This window comes from Oryza sativa, chromosome 7, assembly GCF_034140825.1.
Source record: "Oryza sativa Japonica Group chromosome 7, ASM3414082v1".
Classification (NCBI taxonomy): domain Eukaryota; kingdom Viridiplantae; phylum Streptophyta; class Magnoliopsida; order Poales; family Poaceae; genus Oryza; species Oryza sativa.
The window spans coordinates 5,533,007-5,551,004 of NC_089041.1; the positions used below are offsets into that span (position 1 = coordinate 5,533,007).

Genomic DNA, 17,998 nt, shown 5'->3' on the forward strand with positions numbered 1-17,998 from the left:
TCTCTATCTAATTTCTTATCTCAACCAATCATAACAATTGTTTATTCAAATTCACCTACGTTCATAATCTCCGTGCAAAACCTCAAAAAGGAAAATTACAAATCCCCACCCTTACTTAATTTTGTTGCAAAAAATACCATAGGGCGCACATGTTTAATATAATTAGCCCATTATCGTTGATATAGAGCGACCACAGACTAAGCTAGCCGATTCAATTTTGTCCAAGTGCTTGTATTGGATTTATTTTTTTTGTGTTTCATTGAATTTTTTTTATATAGTGAAATTTAGTGCGGCGACATTTAAGCTTTTATCAACCATTTTATCTATGGTATCTTCAAAAAAGTATCAAGACTATCCTCCTAGAAGTATTTAATTTTGGTAAAAACCACACTGATAGCTCACAATTTATGAAAACATGTTGATTTGGCCTAACGTGTGCACTGGTGTGGTTTTGTAATAAAACTAAGTAGGTGGGTGGACATTTGTAACAAAATGATTTATGAGATGGAATGTCAAACTTTAAGTGACTTTGAGGGTGGTTTTTACAATTTTACTTAGGCAAGGGTGCATTTGTTGAGTTGGATTAGCCATATACCGACCTTACGATGTTCACTTCGATCAAACTGGTTAGCTTCGTTGTTACGAAACTTATCCACCTTGTGTTCAAGTTTTAAACTTAGCACGTGCGTTTGTATTTAAGATTAATTATTTTTTAGCAGTACGCATACAAATATACATGCATATGATGTAATTATTAGCCCTCCAGAATCTTGCTATTTAGAAGTATTAAATATAGATTACTGATAAAACCAATTTCATAACCCCTGGGCTAATTTGCGAGACGAATCTAACGAGGTATATTAATCCATAATTAGCGGATAATTACTGTAGCATCACTGTAGTAAATCATGGATTTAATATACTCGTTAGATTCGTCCCGCAAATTAGCTCAGCGATTATGGAATGTGTTTTATCAATAATCAGGAATTATGGAATGAGTTTTATCAATAATCTATATTTAATACTTCTCAATAGCAAGATTCCTGAGGGCTAATAATTAGCCCTCTGGATCTAAACAAGGCCTATGTGTGTGTATTTAAAGGGTGGGTGTGCACGCGTGTCTATGAGCATTCGGTGAACCAGTCTCCATCACAGATCACAGTAGGGAGCCGGCCCATCTGAACACTAATATATGGGTTCTAAAAAAACACTAATATATGGGCCAGCATTTATATACTGCAAAAATATCATTAGACCAATCAAACCATGCATCGACCCATCTGCTTAGATTATAGGCTAATTCACCATCGATCATCCAGCTCGACTGCCTTCTATTCGATCGCTTCCAACGATTCTCGTCCTCTATTGAGCACATGATGACCCTGATGTGGAGGCTTAGGGGTTAGAGCTGTGCTTAGTTGCAGTGGCGCCGGAGCTAGCGGCCACTGGTGAAGAAACCATATTTACTCCCGGTTTATAACCCATATAGTCCCGGGACTAAAGATCGCTATCTTTAGTCCCGGGTGAAATAACCGGGAGTAAAGATCGATCTTTAGTCCCCATCAACCGGAACTAAAGAGAGGGATCTTTAGTCCCGGACCAACTGGGACTAAAGAGAGGATAGGGGTAGTCCCGATTGGTCCATTTTCTTTTTATTTTTTTCCAAATCGAGTGGGATGTATATACCCAGATCAAACAACAAATCCCCAAATCGAGTGTCATGTATATACCTAAATCAAACCCTAAATCCCCAAATCAAAGTAACATCATAAATCATTCACATCACAAATACAAATCCTAAGTTACTTAGGAACAAATCAAATACATCACAAATTTTTAAAAAATTACACACAAATCAAATGTATCACAGATCGATTATACATCTCAGATCCATGCAATAAATCATAAATTTTTAAAAAGAAATTATACATCTCTCAATCACAAATTATAAAAAAATAGAGGAGAGCCGGCGCGCTGCCGTCCCATGTGCGGCCCCGCCGCCTGCGCCGCGCGCTGTGCCTCGTCGCCCAGCTACCGTGTGAGGGCGCGCGAGGCCGCCTCCACCGCCCGGCCGCGCGAGTCCGCCTCCACGGCCGCCCGGCCGCCGCCGCCTGAGAAGTGGGGAGGAGAGGGGAGGGGGCGGATCCAGACGAGGTAGAGGAAGAGATGGGAGGAGGAAGAGGAAGAGATGCGTGAGTGAGGAGAAGAGGAGATAAAGGTCAGAACTTATTAACTGATCCTCCCGTGCGCCTCGGTCCTCTCAATCTCGATCTTTTTTCCCGGTTGGTAGCACCAATCGGAACTAAAAATAGACCAACCGGGACTAAAGATAAAAAGGGGTCTAACACCACCTGCCGTCTTTTGAACCGGGACTAAAAATAATCTTTAGAAATATCAACTGGGACTAAAGATCAAAAAGTAGCTCTAACCTTTTGCATCGGGACTAAAGATCATCTTTAGTCCCGGTTTTTAGTGCAACCGGGACTATTGTGGATTTCGGCCGACCGAGCAAAGATGATTTCTCCACTAGTGGTCGTTGTTGAGCCCATACGACTAATAGTGTTTTTTTTTGTTCATCGACTAATTTATTTTAGGTATTGATGGATACTATATATTATTTTAGTAGTTGTAGGGGGAGCTAGCTCTGCTGCTGCTTCGGCGGACCATCCTTCTCAATTATTGTCGCCGAGAGGTTCTAGGTTGTATGTTTGGATAAAAGTCTGTTCTACACGGAGGTGTTAATAGAGATATAATTTAGGCAAATTTTTGCTACAGGCACTGCTATTGTGTGGTTTTAGCCATGGGACATTGCCCAAACTCACTTTTGGGGAAAAACACTCCATAAACATGGTAATTTGCCAATGGACACCGCGCCGATTAAAATAATGATTTCTAGTTGAGGAGGAGAAAGAAATCACGTGAAATGTCAAAAATACCCTTGGGCCCACATATCAGCTCTTCATCACTCTTCCTCTCTTTCTTTTCTTTCTCTCTTCTTCTTCTTCCTCCTGCCGCAGGTTAGCAGCCGCACAACTCACGGTCGGCGCGACGGCCCGAGCCGGGACGGCTCAGCTCACGGCCGGGAAAGCGGCGGCGCCCCGCCGGGGACCCACCGCCAACGACGACAAGGCGCAGCGGCCACCCGACGCACAGCGCGATGGCAAGCGGCGGCACCGAGCACATGAGCACGGCGGCGGCGGAGCAATGTCGATAAAATCGGGACTAAGTTTGCAGACTGTAACTGAAGCTGACATTTTTGCTAGGCCGCTCTGGCACACGCAGCCGTACCCTAACTCGAGACATCCTGCCCTTTCCATGCCCGAGTAAAAACTCAAATCTCTGGCCCATCATCAATGTATATGTTGATGCCTTGATTAATTCATGGCTGTGCAATTTACCGTACAATCCTGATGCATTCTTGCCGCGTGCAGTAGTAGAGGCTGCAGAGCAGCAGGCGGAGACGCCGTGCTGGAAGCCAAGCGCACCGCCACCGCCGCCGCGAGAGGAGATCAGGAGCGCTGGCATGAGGTGGCTGGGGCGAGGAGAGGTGGAAATATCTTCGTCGCCGTCACCGTCTCCCCCGCTGCCGAGACGCGGCAGTCGTGGAGCAGCTGCAGGTACGGGCGTGGGCGAGGGAGAGCGGCCACGGCCAGACGACGACGCGGCACCAGTGGAGCGGCGGCTACGGGAGATCATCAGGGGTGGACAACGGCGGCATCGGCGAAGTACGCCGTCAGGTGTGGAGGAGGAGGTCCTCTAGCGGCCACCGGTGCCGAGTAGGCCGCGCGCACTCCGCGCGTCACCGCCGTCACCGCCATCACCGAACAAGCCACGACCGGGAGAAGAGAGAAAGGAGGGAGAAAGAGAGGAAGAGAGATGAAGGGATGACATATGGACCTAAGGGTATTTTTGATATTTTACATGATTTCTCTCTCCTCCTCAAATCATTATTTTAATCGGTGCGGTGTCCGTTGGCAAATTACCACATTTATAAAGTGTTTTCCCCCAAAAGTGAGTTTGGGCAGTGTCTCACAACTAAAACCACACAGTAGCAGTGTCCTGTAGCAAAATTTGCCTATAATCTATGTATGTGTGTTTATGGGAGTGGCAGTGTCGGAAATGCTCATACAAGCGCTTGTATTCCATATATATTTATATAAGGAGGAGTACACAGATAATGAATATCATCATTCGATGATTTTTTTATTAAAATTCATAGAATAAATATTTCAAATAATATGCATCAATTTTACATTGATATAGAAAATATTTTTGCCATATGGAGTGAGATTTTATGACATGTGGGCCCTAAATTATCAAATATTAAACGTGTCCAAATATATTGGACTTGTTCTGTTGCATATTTCGAATAAAAAATATTGGTGCAAACAGATTTCAAATTGATGCATAGTTTAAAGTTTTGACATATTCACATAAAAAGAGATTGACTGGTATATACGTAGATTATGTTTGATTTGTTGGTGGCGATCAATCAGATGCATTTCCAACTAAATTAAAGGTGGGCCCACTATCATTAGTAGATTTTCCATGATTATCTCTAAACTCAAGTACGGAATATATGACTGGGCACTGACGAGGCAAAAGTTATCCCATTCGTTACGGCACCTATTCTATACACCGACCAGGTTGGTGAAGCAAATCCGCGACATAATATTAATGTAGCGTGACCGGGTTGGTGAGGCAAAACCGCCCATTCTACCATACTCAATATTAAATCTGTATCAACCTCAACCTTCGGTGAACAAATTATTTTGAAGACGACGATCACAAGCACAGCTTAATCAGAGGTATTCCATAGGCTCGTCTTTTGGATGTAATTAACCGGCCGCCTCATTGCTAGGCACCAAGAATCAGCGGACTTCATGCAATCTCCAATTTACATACCTTTCTATTAAGCAATCCTCACGAAGGCAAAAGGCGAACTCCTGTGGGAGCCCCAGTGTATTTGTAAACATTCGTGTTAATAAATCAAGATTAATAAAATACAGGGTTTCCTATTTTCTGTGTATTCGTTGTTGTTTTGTTCTCATCAAACAATCATATTTCTTATATATACTAGACTTAGACATGTGTTATGCCTTCCAACATCCTCGGATTCCAATTTAGTGAAGGGCAATGCAACAACGACAACGCTCACAGTGTAATCCTATATACGTATGCATGTGTGACCACGTTGTGGTACAGGCACAGATACACATTGTGGTGAGAAAAGCTCTCTGCCAATTGCTTGCTATTTCAGAGCGAGGGACACAAATCATTGCTACGATCTTTCTAATACTCCTTTTGTTTTCGTGTATGAATGGTTAACTAGCAAAGCAAGAGAGGAGAGGTTTAGCTTCATCTCCAAGTTTTTTGCTTGCAATTATGCCTGCAAAACCAAACTAAGCCATGGAAATAGAACCTTCTTGTAATGCCTATCACGCTCCTGATGTGATCAACGAGAATCTGATTCCTCGTCTCCCTGAAGTTACCCATGCAAGAACAAAACTTTGATTTGTGGGGATCGTACATGCAATGGTCTTGGACTAATTACAAGACAAGAATTGAATTCGATTTATTTACATGCGAAAATTGTTGGAGAATATATATATATATATATATATAACAAGGTAATTCCCCGTACTTTGCCGCAAAAATTACTATGTAACTTTTAATATTTTTTAATAATCGAGCTAAAAGTAAAAATTATATTAGTTATTAACAACAAATAAAACTGGTTTGTCAAGAGAAATAAAATTAGTAGACTCTGTATGAGATTGTGGATGAAATATGATCTACCGCACTTTGATTATATGGATGAATATATGTTAATTATTATAAAAATGATGGATATATATATGTTAAAAATATTGTGAAAAATAATGTGAAGGAAGATGATTGAATATAATGTTAATTTGTAGAATTCAATGAATTATAGATGATGTTATATGCTTGTATAAGTTTTATATGTAATTATTGCTAGTGGATGATGAGTTGATATGTAGAATTAGTGGGTTATAACTTTATAGTAAGACAATATATTTATATCATCGTATCCGAGGAGCACACTGATACAAGAAAAAAAAAGAGAAAACCTACTTTCGAGGGAGATCAACCCCCCAGGCCAACGCATATGCTCCGGGCAAATCCATGTCAGCTGAGCTACACACCATTCTCATCGCATCGCGTCTCGGTCACATATACATTGTTTTATATGTGATTTGCACCAAAATAGATGCGTGACTTGTTTGAGCATTTTATGAGATACTAAATAATTAGATTGCACTCACCTCATAAATTGTCACTACTATAAAACGAAATAGATGTCGACGCTATAGACGCCGGAAGTACTAAAACTGGCACCTATAGGCCTTTTCCTACTTCCGCGGGTCAAAATAGTGAAAAACCAGCACCTTTAAGTAATTATAGGTGCCGGTTCTAAATAAGAACAGACACCTATTCTTATTCTATAGGTGCCAGTTTTTTTAAAATTAACTGACACCTAGAATATATTATAGGTGTTGGTTAATTAAAAAGCCGACACCTATAATATAAAACCGGCACATAAGAATCAAGCCGAGCCAACAGCCGAGCCGAGGTAGCATGGCCCACTGAAAGAGATAAGGCCAACCGGCAACCACACCGATCTTATCCTTTCCTTCTCTCCCCCACCGAGCGTTCTCGCTTCTCTCCCCTCTCCACCGTCCCCCTCCTCCCCTCTCCACTGCCCTCCCCCTCCTCCCCTCTCCACTGCCCTCCTCCTCCTCCCCCTCTCTGTCGTCCCCTTCTCCTCCTTTCCTCCTCCGACGGCTCGGGAGGTGGCAGCGGCACCCTCCCCTCCGCCAGATCTGGCGGGAGGGAAGGTGGCGGTGGCGGCTCGGCGGTAGGAGGGGATGCGGCGGTGGTCCGACGGCCTGTTGACGGTGCCCTCCCCTCCGCCAGATCTGGCGGGAGGTGGTGGCGGCGGCTTGGCGGCGGGAGGGGAGGCGGCAGTGGTGAGACAGCCCGGGAGGTGGCGACGGCGGCTTCCCACGGCAGCGATAGTGGTGGTGGTGGAGAAGGCAGCAGCGCCCTCCTCCTCTCCATCCGACGACGGCGGAGGCGGTGGAGACGTCAGTGGCGGCGGTGGCGGTGGAGAAGGCAGTGGCGCCCTCCTCCTCTCCATCCTGTTCTTGATGAGATTGTTTTTCTTGTTGTCCTTTTGATGAATGTGTTGTTGATGTGTTGAATGTGTTCTTCATGAATATGATGTTGATGTGTTGCTTTTCTAAGGATTATTGACTATAGTTTGTGTTCATGGATTTGAGGAAATTTTAGGATTTGGGTATTATATGGGATCAGCTTGATGGCTCAATGCATCTGCTCGATGCATCGAGCCGATTTTTTTTTGGCTCATGGGTGCCACCTGCAGGGTGCCGGTTTTGGAACCGGCACCTTTGACCCTGGGTAATCAGTGCCACCTGCAGGGTGCCGTTTGGGAAAACCGGCACCTAAGGGGGTTTCCCAACCGGCACCATTTAGGGTTTCTGTAGTAGTGTGTGGCACTACCGACATATTTTACTCAATATATAATGTAGAAGGAGCTTCCAGTATAGGAGTACATATGAATACGTTCACTAAATTGATCAATTCAATATATTTAATTTGTGTCTCGATCATACAGATATGAATCACGGATAAGTGAAAGGAAAGTGATCGATTGATAGATATGGATCCGTAGTAACTATTTACCAAAGTGGATGAAGCTGGACGTTTCCAATAATTTTCATCCTTCCTCCTTTGTTTAATCAAGTTTTTTTATTAAATTGTAGTTCACCCAGCTCAATGAGTTCAAGTTTACGTTAAATTAGCTACTATATCCCACTCAATATGGTATTTTGTACCATCCAGTATTATTTTATGTTTTGGAATTGCTAAATGACATTCAACTGAAAATTGAGAGGGGATTTCTTACAGATTATGAACCGTCCGATTTGCTTGAAGATTCGTGCACCCAATTCTTCCAACTCCGGTGAAGCTCTGGCGACTGATGTTGGCTTGACGAGAATTAGGTTTTACAGTCCTGGGTTTAAGTAAAAGTGGAACGGAGGTGCGGGAAGGGGAAAGGTGGGGGGGGGAGGGGTAGGGGTTTGGGGGGATTTCCCGGATTAGAGGTATGACCGTGGGAGATGGCAATGCAGTGATGGATGGCCGACATGGGCGGGAGGCAAGGTATTAGAGTCGTAGGGATAGAGGAGGCAGTGACCGGTGGTGGCGAATCTAGCAGCGTGGAGTCGCTCAAGATAGGGAAGACTACAGTGCGGGGACACTTCACCGTTCCGAGCTTGAAGGGGGGGTGGAAGGAGGCTTGCTGGTGTAGTTATTACCTTTCAGTCAACCGACGAGATTGGGCGGTGGCGGCATCGGCACCAGGGGAGAGATCATTCGGCATTGGGTGACAGAGCGTTGGGTTGGGGAGAAGATGAAGATCAGGGAGGAGGATAAGGTAGAAACACTTAAGCATCACAAATTTTAAAGCAATTCGGGCCATCCAGAAGTGACCGAAATGTGGGAGGGGTTTTCTTACAAATGTTATATAGACAGTCCCCTTATGTTTTGGACTTGAGAGAGCCTTGAATACAACTCAATATTAGTAACGCCTGCAGTGGTTAGCATGTGTAAGCCTAGATATATACACAATTGGTACAAGAGTTCAAACAAATATTCCAAATTTCCTACACAGTAAAGAAAACAGGCTTGTCGCCCGTGTGGGTGGCAGTTGGCACTCTATTATTGCAATTCACCGGATGAGAAATTCTCCGTACATATATAGTAGCATTGCATACACCATCTCGGCGAGTTGGTCAATTAATTCTCATTGAACAGATATATCAGCAGCCATGGCAGCGACCTCAGACTCGACGCCGGCTGCTGCTGCTGCTGCTGCTGCTTCTTCTTCTTCTTCTCCACTTCACATTGTGGTGTTCCCATGGCTGGCCTTCGGCCACATGATCCCCTTCCTCGAGCTCTCCAAGCGGCTGGCCAGCCGCGGCCACGCCGTCACCTTCGTCACCACGCCGAGGAACGCCGCGAGGCTGGGCGCGACCCCGCCGGCGCCGCTGTCGTCGTCCTCCCGCCTCCGCGTCGTGCCGCTCGACCTCCCGGCCGTCGACGGCCTGCCGGAGGGCGCCGAGTCGACGGCCGACGTCCCGCCGGAGAAGGTCGGGCTCCTCAAGAAGGCGTTCGACGGCCTCGCCGCGCCCTTTGCCCGATTTGTTGCCGAGGCCTGCGCCGCCGGCGATGGGGAAGCCGTCACCGCCGCCGCCGGGTTCTTGAGGAAGCCCGACTGGATCATACCCGACTTCGCGCACAGCTGGATATGGCCGATTGCCGAGGAGCACAAGGTGGGCTTGAGCTGACTTATGTTCACCTTCTTGATGGCTGTGTTCTAACCTCACTTTGGTCCGCATAATTCCCAAACTACTAAACGTGCAAAAAAATATATATATAAAAGTTGCTGTAAAAAACATATTAATCTATTTTTTAAGTTTTTTAAACTAATTAATTAACCATGTGTTAATCTATTGCTTCGTTTTACATGAGGGGAAAAGGGCTGGTTCCTAGCCCCTCCAAAAGATAAGTAGATAACACACGCCAGCTAATTCAATTTTGCTATTTATCATTACCTAAACTTGCATAAAAGGTAGTACAGCTTACGAGTTATTGGATGTCATTATATGGTTAGAAAGTGATCGATAGATCAGTCACTTTGTCCTGCTCAATTACTACCAATTTGCAATTAAAGAGACTAATTCATAACTTTTTTCTTTTTCTTCTTTTGTCTCAAAAGATCCCATATGCCACGTTTTTGATCGTTCCGGCGGCCTTGGTGGCCATCCTCGGCCCAAGAAGAGAGAATCTGACTCATCCACGCACCACGGCAGAGGACTACATGGTCCAGCCACCATGGATCCCCTTCCCCTCCAACATCGCCTACCGGCGGCGCCATGAGGCGGAGTGGATGGTAGCCGCCTTCAGAGCCAATGCCTCCGGCGTGTCTGATATGGATCGCTTCTGGGAGTCAGAGCAACATCCCAATTGCCGTCTCATCATCTATCGTACTTGTCCCGAGATAGAGCCACGGTTGTTCCCGCTCCTCACCGAGCTCTTCGCTAAGCCGGCTATCCCTGCTGGTCTCCTGATGTTCCCTGATACTATCAACAACGACGATGATGCTTCTGAACAATCCTTCGTTCCACCAACAATAGAGTGGCTCGACAAGCAGTCTGAGAAATCTGTCATCTATGTCGCTCTCGGGAGCGAGGCGCCATTGACAGAAGACCATGTGCGTGAGCTCGCTCTCGGGCTTGAGCTTGCCAATGTGCGCTTCCTCTGGGCGCTTCGCCCGCCGAGAGGCGACGGAGGCAGCAACGATGGTGGCGCGGCGGAGATCCTCCCGGATGGGTTCGAGTCACGCGTCGCCGCGCGAGGCATCGTGTGCACGCAGTGGGTGCCGCAGCTGCGCGTGCTGGCGCACCGTGCGGTTGGCGGGTTCCTGACGCACTGTGGCTGGGGCTCCACCATCGAGAGCTTCCAGTTCGGTCACCCACTCGTGATGCTTCCTTTCATTGTTGACCAGGGCCTAATCGCGGAGGCGATGGCAGCGAGGGGGATCGGTGTGGAGGTTGCAAGGAATGACGATGGGTTATTCCACAGGGACGATGTTGCGGCGGCCGTGCGGCGGGTGATGGTGGAAGAGGAGGGGAAGGTATTGGCACGCAAGGCCAAGGAGTTGAGCGACATTGTTGGAGATAGGGAGCAGCAGGAGATGTACCTGGATGAGCTTGTTGGTTACTTGCAGCTCTACAAATGACCAATCGCTCATCATGCATGTTCTCGAGTCTGACACTTCATCATGAATGATTCCTTTCTTGTGCCAGAGTGGTGGAATGTTTTTATTTTTTACATTTTAAATTGCAACATTACTCAATCACGTGTCTTCAGCTTTACTCCCTTGTGTAAAAAGAAAAGTGGCTATAAATCCAAACACATGTTATGTCCAAATCTCTACTATCGAAATCTGCGCAAATTAGAGGGCAATTAGCGAGGCCACGTGGCATAGCCGGATTCATAGGTTTGGCTCTCCTGGGTGCCCTTTCAATCGCAAAGAAAACAAAACGATCCATCCAGAAAGAAAAACAGATTTACTTAAAAAAAAAACGGCAGCAACACTGCTTTCGCCCTCCTTCGCGAGAAAATTGCAGAGAAGAGACTGGTGCATCGAAGTGAGTGGCAGGCTGGGAGCAACTCTGCATGGCATGCGCACTCTGGTGAACCGTAAACGTTGTGCAGAGAAATAAACAAAAACGTTGTGCAAAGAAATAAACAAAGTATTTTTTTTCACGGGCTAAGTCTCTAAAAATTAAACTGGTTAATCCTTTGACGATACTTCTAGATAAAAAATAATAATTTTAGAAAAAATCAAATATTTTATGATGCTCATCTCTCGCAACAGTCCTGCAACTTCTGAAGTTCCAGTTCCCACGACCGGAGAAGCACATAACTTTTTTTTCTATATAAAAAACATAAATGAACTTAAAAGATGCAAAACAAAAGTTAAAAAATCGGCATAAAAAGATAAAAAAGGGGATGCTGGATTTAAGATATGTGAAAACTTATATAATTGTAACACCTCGGATACCACGTACCTAGAATGCCACACCAAAATACACTCAAAAACTAAGTCCTAAAATTATTAGAAATTTCGGCAGAGTCTCCCCTAAAAATACGGACATCACGACAGGCAGTTATAAGAAAGGTCAATACCGATATAAACCACACAATCCAAACCATCCTAGCTCCACAAATCCCACGTGAAAAATAAGGATCAGAACCTTAATGACCTTTACAAGTTCTATGCAAAACTTATGCTGAGCAAAAATTATAGTCTAAAACTAATTTCAATTGTGTGCAATAATAATGTGTAGTCCAAGGGTGCTACTCCCGCCCCATGCCGATCGATGTCATTAGGTACCTAAAAACCAAATTAAACACAAGAGTGAGTAAAAAATACTCAGCAAGTACAATCTTCAACTAGTAAAACATACGCATGATTTATGCATTAAGAAACCAATATGAAGGGTTGGATTTACTTTATTTTTAAACCAAAGAAGTCAAAAGATAGTAGTTCCCTCCCGGGCAGGTGTGAATATCCTCTTAGCATTACCGGTAAGCCGAGCAAGCGTAATCGGCGCTTCTCAAGGATCATGAATAAAGATCCAAATTGCACTCCCATGGCTACGCATGGTTCTTGAATAATGTAAACAGAACATCCGGAATAATAAAACATGAATAACGTCATGAATTTGAATATGGGTCAAAACACGAATAAGTAGCATAACGTCAGAGCCATACAATCAGTAATATCAAGCAATTGAATAATAATTATGCAAGTAAAGCCAAACAAAACAACTAGGGATGAAAACGGATCGGAAACGGACGGAAACTAGCTTTATCATATTCGTTTTCATATTTTTTTTTCGGAATCGGAATCGGAATCGAAAACTCGGATACGGAAATGAAATCGAATATTATCGAATACAGATACAGAGCGAATACGAGACGGAACGAATACGGTAGCGAATATTTACTGGTATATAAAAACCCCTCAAATTGAGTTTTCTTGATCAAAGAAGAGATATCGTCAATTTATATCATCAACATCTCCAACATTTATATCGTCAATTTTATATACGGTCCCACAACCGTATGTGAAAATTGATTTTCATGGCTGTTCCTCTAAAAGATCCATATGCAAATATGATTATCATTTTCTATTCCCAAGACCTTTTACTAGATATATAACTTACTTATCATTGTATAAATTGGAGATTTTATTTATTTTACTTCACATCTTCGAAACTTGTAATGTTTGTATTATACTTTAAATGCTTTCAAATACAAATGTTATAAACTACAAAGTGGTAGATCCCGTTGAGATCTACAACTTTGATATGGAACACATCTCCATCAGATATCGTTGAATTGAAGATCTGAGATTTTGTAAAAATTAATATGGTATATTATAATGAATATTTAGACCCATAAATGACCTCAAATAATAAAATAGTCAATAATAAAGTTGTAGATCTCATCGAGCTCTACAATGTTGATATAAAGTTTGTCTTCATCTGATTCCGTATGAAAAAGTTATGTATATATACGTGTTTTTTATATCCAAAAAAGTTATGTCTGCGGATATCCGAAAAAAATTCCGGATAGTTTCCGACCGTTTTCCGATTCCGACGGATATTGCCCTTACTGTATTCGTTTTCGTTTCCGAGAAAAAATATCCGAATTCGTTTCCGAATCCGAGAATTTCCGGATAATTCCGACCGAAACTATCCGAATCCGAAAAATGGTCCGGACGGACGGAAACTATCCGAACCAGTTTCATCCCTAAAAACAACTTTTGTCCATCACATAAGTCCGTCTTGTACTTGCCTTAACTCCTTCGATACTCCGACTCAACTCCTCCAACGTTGGAACCCTCCACACCTGTGGAGCAAAACTACGCATAAACCACTATATTCAACTAACGATGGTTACAAGGGATATTTACTAAAATCGAAACCTAGAACATATAAACCTTTTACCGATTTGTATTAAATAACCTATAGCTGTTCCATTACTGTTTTATGAGTAACTCACAACCCGTCTAACGGAAACTAGCAAATAATACAACTTCAGACATCTAGACAAAATTGTCTACAACTTTCATGTTGAGCACAAAATCAGATTATGCCTCTGAAAATCCCAGATTAAGGAAAACGAACTGCTGTCCTGATTTCCGGACCCTGTCAGCAGTACTGTTTTTGCTGTTTCTCCTAAACCGTTTATCGGAATCGAGTGAAACTAGCACCGTTGGAAAGATATCGACAATGACTACAAACTTTATTTAGGACAACTAACCTGATTCCTGATGGTTTAATACCAGATTTGAAAATACGGTTTCAGCCTAGCGTTCGATATAAAATAAATTCGAAAAAAACGGAAACAGATCTTCTTAAATATAAATTAGAAACAACTATAGACTAAAACGGATTACCTAGCAGTACTAATGTATAAGAAAAACGAAGAATTTAGAAATATTCACCAAATTCCCCAAATTTCCCTTCTTCTATCAAATTTCCCCTTCTTTCCTTCCTTCCTGTTCTTCTCTGCCTTCTCTCCCTCCTTCCTGTTCGTTGCAGGCCAACAGCAGCAGCAGCAGAAACGAATATCGGCAGCAACAGCAAGCCGTGCATCACCAGCAAGGAAGAGATCAGATCGGCAACAGCAGGGTTCGGCAGTAGCAGGGAAATTAACAGAAACAACAGAAGCTCACCAACGACCGGCTGCGGACGACGACGGCTGTGGCCACCGGCGACGGCTGCACCAGCGGCGGCGCCGGCGAAGACAGGAACAGCAGCGGCGGCGGCAGAGCGCAGGAGGTGCGGCGGCTAGGGCTACATGAGAATCTCTCTGTTTCTTTTTTTTCGTTTGTTTTGTTTTTTTTGGTTGGTTATATAAAGAGACTAAATAAGATCTAACGGCTCACATCTATTCAATCCTCGGGACTTCGTTCGGACTCCGATTACTATAAATTTATAGTCTATTTTGCACTACTCGGCGAGCTCTACACATCCATGGTTTCGGATCGGCTATACGAACAATGATTTAAAAGTTGAACTTTTGCGCGTTTGCTCTAATATTCCGCGAGATATATTAATTTAAAACTCGGGGTATTACAATAATCTTTTAGTAACCTAAATTTCCACGTTGCTAAGCTTAAAACTGCAAGTGTAGTTTATCCAGGTTTGACTAATGATATATGTATTTTGTAAATTTTATAATTTGAAATTTTATTTCATGTTTAGGTTAGTGTAATTTATTGTTTAACATATTATTTAAGAATCGATTTTGGTTTTTTAATAGCCAATAGTGGGAGTAACAAAAACCATTGAATTGCCGTTCAAGGGGAGAGCAAGTGACAGAAATTTTCAGTCACCTGAAATTTAGATAACACTCCAAAATATTAAAAGAAAAATGACCTATATTTTAAAAATAGAACAAACGTATTTTTTTTAAAAAAAAAGTACAGTTCAAATTTCAAAAAGGAACAAACAATACTACGGAGTACTACGATAATATAGTTATACCAAAATAAAAGAGAAAATCTCTTGTACACCCCTACAATTTTAGCTAATCCCTTCTATGCCCTGAATTTTGCTTACTTCCTTGTATGCCTCCAAAATTTGATTTTGATCCCTTTCATGCCCCTCCCGTTAGTTGGTCGTTAGTTAATCGTCTAATTTCTATAAAAATGACCATTTTATTACCCTTTAGATGAACACAAAAATTTATGAATTACATTATTAAAAATGTAAAAGTTTGTCGTATGAGACTATTATAATTATGAGTTTGTTGTGCGATACATTATTTATGAAAAAAATATTTTTAGATAATAAAATAAAAATATGTATTTATTTTAATTTTGAAAAAGTCATAAAACATAGGAGCATTCATACAAAGATAGGACTACCGATGCTCACAATATATCTTTATGAATGCTCCCGATAAAAAAATTCATTGTCCTATTGAAATTTCAAAATAAAAAATTTAATTTATTAATTTTTTATTTTCAAAATTTATGTCAAAATTTTCTGCACTAATTATTTAGTCTCATTAGTTTCATAAAATGCACATATTGTGCACTCAAACAAAATTTTCAATCATTTTTCAAACTTATATTCAAACCTGAATCCTCAAGGGTATAAAAGACATTTACAACCAAATTTAACAGTGAAAATTAAAATTTTAGGGGTATAGAAGGGGTCGGATCAATTTCAGGGGTATGAAAGAGATTGGGTGCATGGAATTTACTCAAAATAAAATCCCAATAAAACAGTAACGGTGTTTTGAATATATTATTTTTGTCTGGTGCGATGACAGGTTAAGCTAGCACGCCAACGGCGTGCGTTGATTTTCTAGTTTAAACCTAGAAGCAGAGACGGACCCAGCTTTTAAAGAAGGTCCATATCAATCCATTGCATGTAGGCCTACTCTAAATTTAACAGATGATTAAATCTTTACCCCTATGCTCTGGGCCATGGTGTAGGTGGTCCGGGGTCCAGGTCGGAATGAGATCCTCTGACTTCGTTCTAAGTCAGAGGCGCACAGTGCTCTGACTTGGGATATGTTTAGCCATCTGATCTGCAGCGAACGAACGGGATCGATCAATGCAGTATACTATAGTAATATCCAAACAGTAAGCTCAAATAGTACATTTTTACTGTTTTTGCTGTTGCTACAGTACCACGCCAGAGGCACTGTTTCCTGCTGTAACAGCGTGACTCAGGATACTGTGCTCCTCTGCCGTACCAGCCTATCAGAGGATCCGAATCCGTCTGGGTCCGTCCGTACCTAGAAGTTGATCTTTTTCTGGAATATAGATGAGTACACTGCTTGTAAACCATAGAAAATAAAAACAAAAATTATCTTCTCCAATGTTCGACTGACACACGCATTAGTGTGCAGACTATTATTGAGTCATTGATCGTCCTTGCCGACTAAATTAGTACTGCACAGCCACATTTACATGGACGAAAAAAGAAGGCTTCGTATATAGGTGTCCATCAGCCACCCATAATAAAAATTGGATTAATGTTAATGACCAGTACTGTACCTCACCATTATTAGCCCATGGCTCCCACTCTCACTAAAAGCTGATACTGTTTGTTAATCGGTCACTGTAGCTTTCACTCCTATCTTTCCATCAGCGTGGAACACGCCAATCGCCATAGAGGGTGACACAAATTGATTGATCGCTGCAGGAGAAGTACAGCGTGCTTATCCTCCTGTACATGACATGAACGTCTGTCAAAAATAAATCAACTAGTAGAATAGTAAAATCACAAAACAGGAGTAAAATCATAAGAAAATTAAAGCTTAGATGTGAATAAGAAAAAAAATTCAAAGTGTTTCACATGAAAGTAGTACTATCCCGTTTAAATTAATTGTCATTTTACCTTTTCAATACTTGGCCATCAGTAATAAGAAATCAACTTATAATAATATACATATTTTTTAAGAAACACAGTACAAACGTAGGAACACGTAACGCGCACAACACCCATCCCTATGAACACACAACTTCCCCTATAAGCATATCAGAAGACTAGACCAACATATTTTGAAATTAACGAAGTCACCACGAGTGCCTTACGGTCGAAAGGTATGTCACCTACCACTGAAAAAATAATTGACTGTAAATACGAGCACACGTGTCAAGTCTAGAACTTAAACCCGGGTAGGCTAGTTCCACCACAAGGAACCTAATCATTGAGCTACGCTCACTTCACAAAATAATATACATATTGGAAGTTTGTAGGGAAGTGATATATATCGAATGAATAAATTTTCTTGATTTATATATCGAGGATAGATAAGAGCGTAAAAATCAACTTATTTTGAGATAAATTTCAAATTCAAGCTAGAAATTATCGTGTTTTATGATGAAATGATATTCTTATTTTTATTTCTTCTTTCCTTCTCTCTAGAAATTTCACTCCCTCGCATGAATCTCCATGCAATCTATAGATTGGCAAAATATGTTCTTTTAAAATGCCCAATCGCCTACATAATTCACTAGTACAAAAACCCTCCTAGGACCGGTCATATAGGTGCCGGTTCATTTAAAACCGACACCTATAGACCTTTTCCCACCTCCAAACGGTGAAAAAATAAAGCACCGGAACCTTTAAGTATTATAGGTGCACCGGTTCATTAGTTAGAACTGGTACCAATACTATAGTGTCGGTTTTTAAAAGAACTGATACCTATAATATATATGATAAGTGCCGGTTCTTTTAAAAAACGGGCACCTATACCCAACCGAGCCAACACGGGTGAGTCGAGCCGACCGCGCACCTCTCTCGATCCTCTTCTCCACTTCTCTGCCGCGCCGCCTCCCCCATTT

At 42.2% G+C, this 17,998-nt stretch overlaps 1 protein-coding gene, 1 long non-coding RNA gene and 1 other non-coding gene across 3 annotated transcripts; 2 read left to right on the forward strand and 1 right to left on the reverse strand.

The window, feature by feature from the left end:
* Positions 1-3,004: 3,004 nt before the first annotated feature.
* LOC107281709 (uncharacterized) lies at positions 3,005-4,104 on the forward strand. The gene is made up of 2 exons (XR_010742364.1): positions 3,005-3,323; positions 3,432-4,104. It is a non-coding gene; the product is annotated as an uncharacterized protein (transcript).
* Positions 4,105-8,619: 4,515 nt separating this feature from the next.
* LOC4342667 (UDP-glycosyltransferase 91C1) lies at positions 8,620-11,043 on the forward strand. Its single transcript, XM_015789747.3, has 2 exons — positions 8,620-9,383; positions 9,830-11,043. The coding sequence occupies exons 1-2, from the start codon at positions 8,880-8,882 to the stop codon at positions 10,850-10,852; spliced, it is 1,527 nt and encodes a 508-aa protein (XP_015645233.2). The 5' UTR covers positions 8,620-8,879; the 3' UTR covers positions 10,853-11,043.
* Positions 11,044-11,617: 574 nt separating this feature from the next.
* On the reverse strand, positions 11,618-14,518 carry LOC136357327 (uncharacterized). Its single transcript, XR_010742593.1, has 3 exons — positions 14,366-14,518; positions 14,135-14,218; positions 11,618-12,013 (listed from the first exon to the last, which is right to left on the reverse strand). It is a non-coding gene; the product is annotated as an uncharacterized lncRNA (long non-coding RNA).
* Between the last annotated feature and the right edge of the window lie 3,480 nt (positions 14,519-17,998).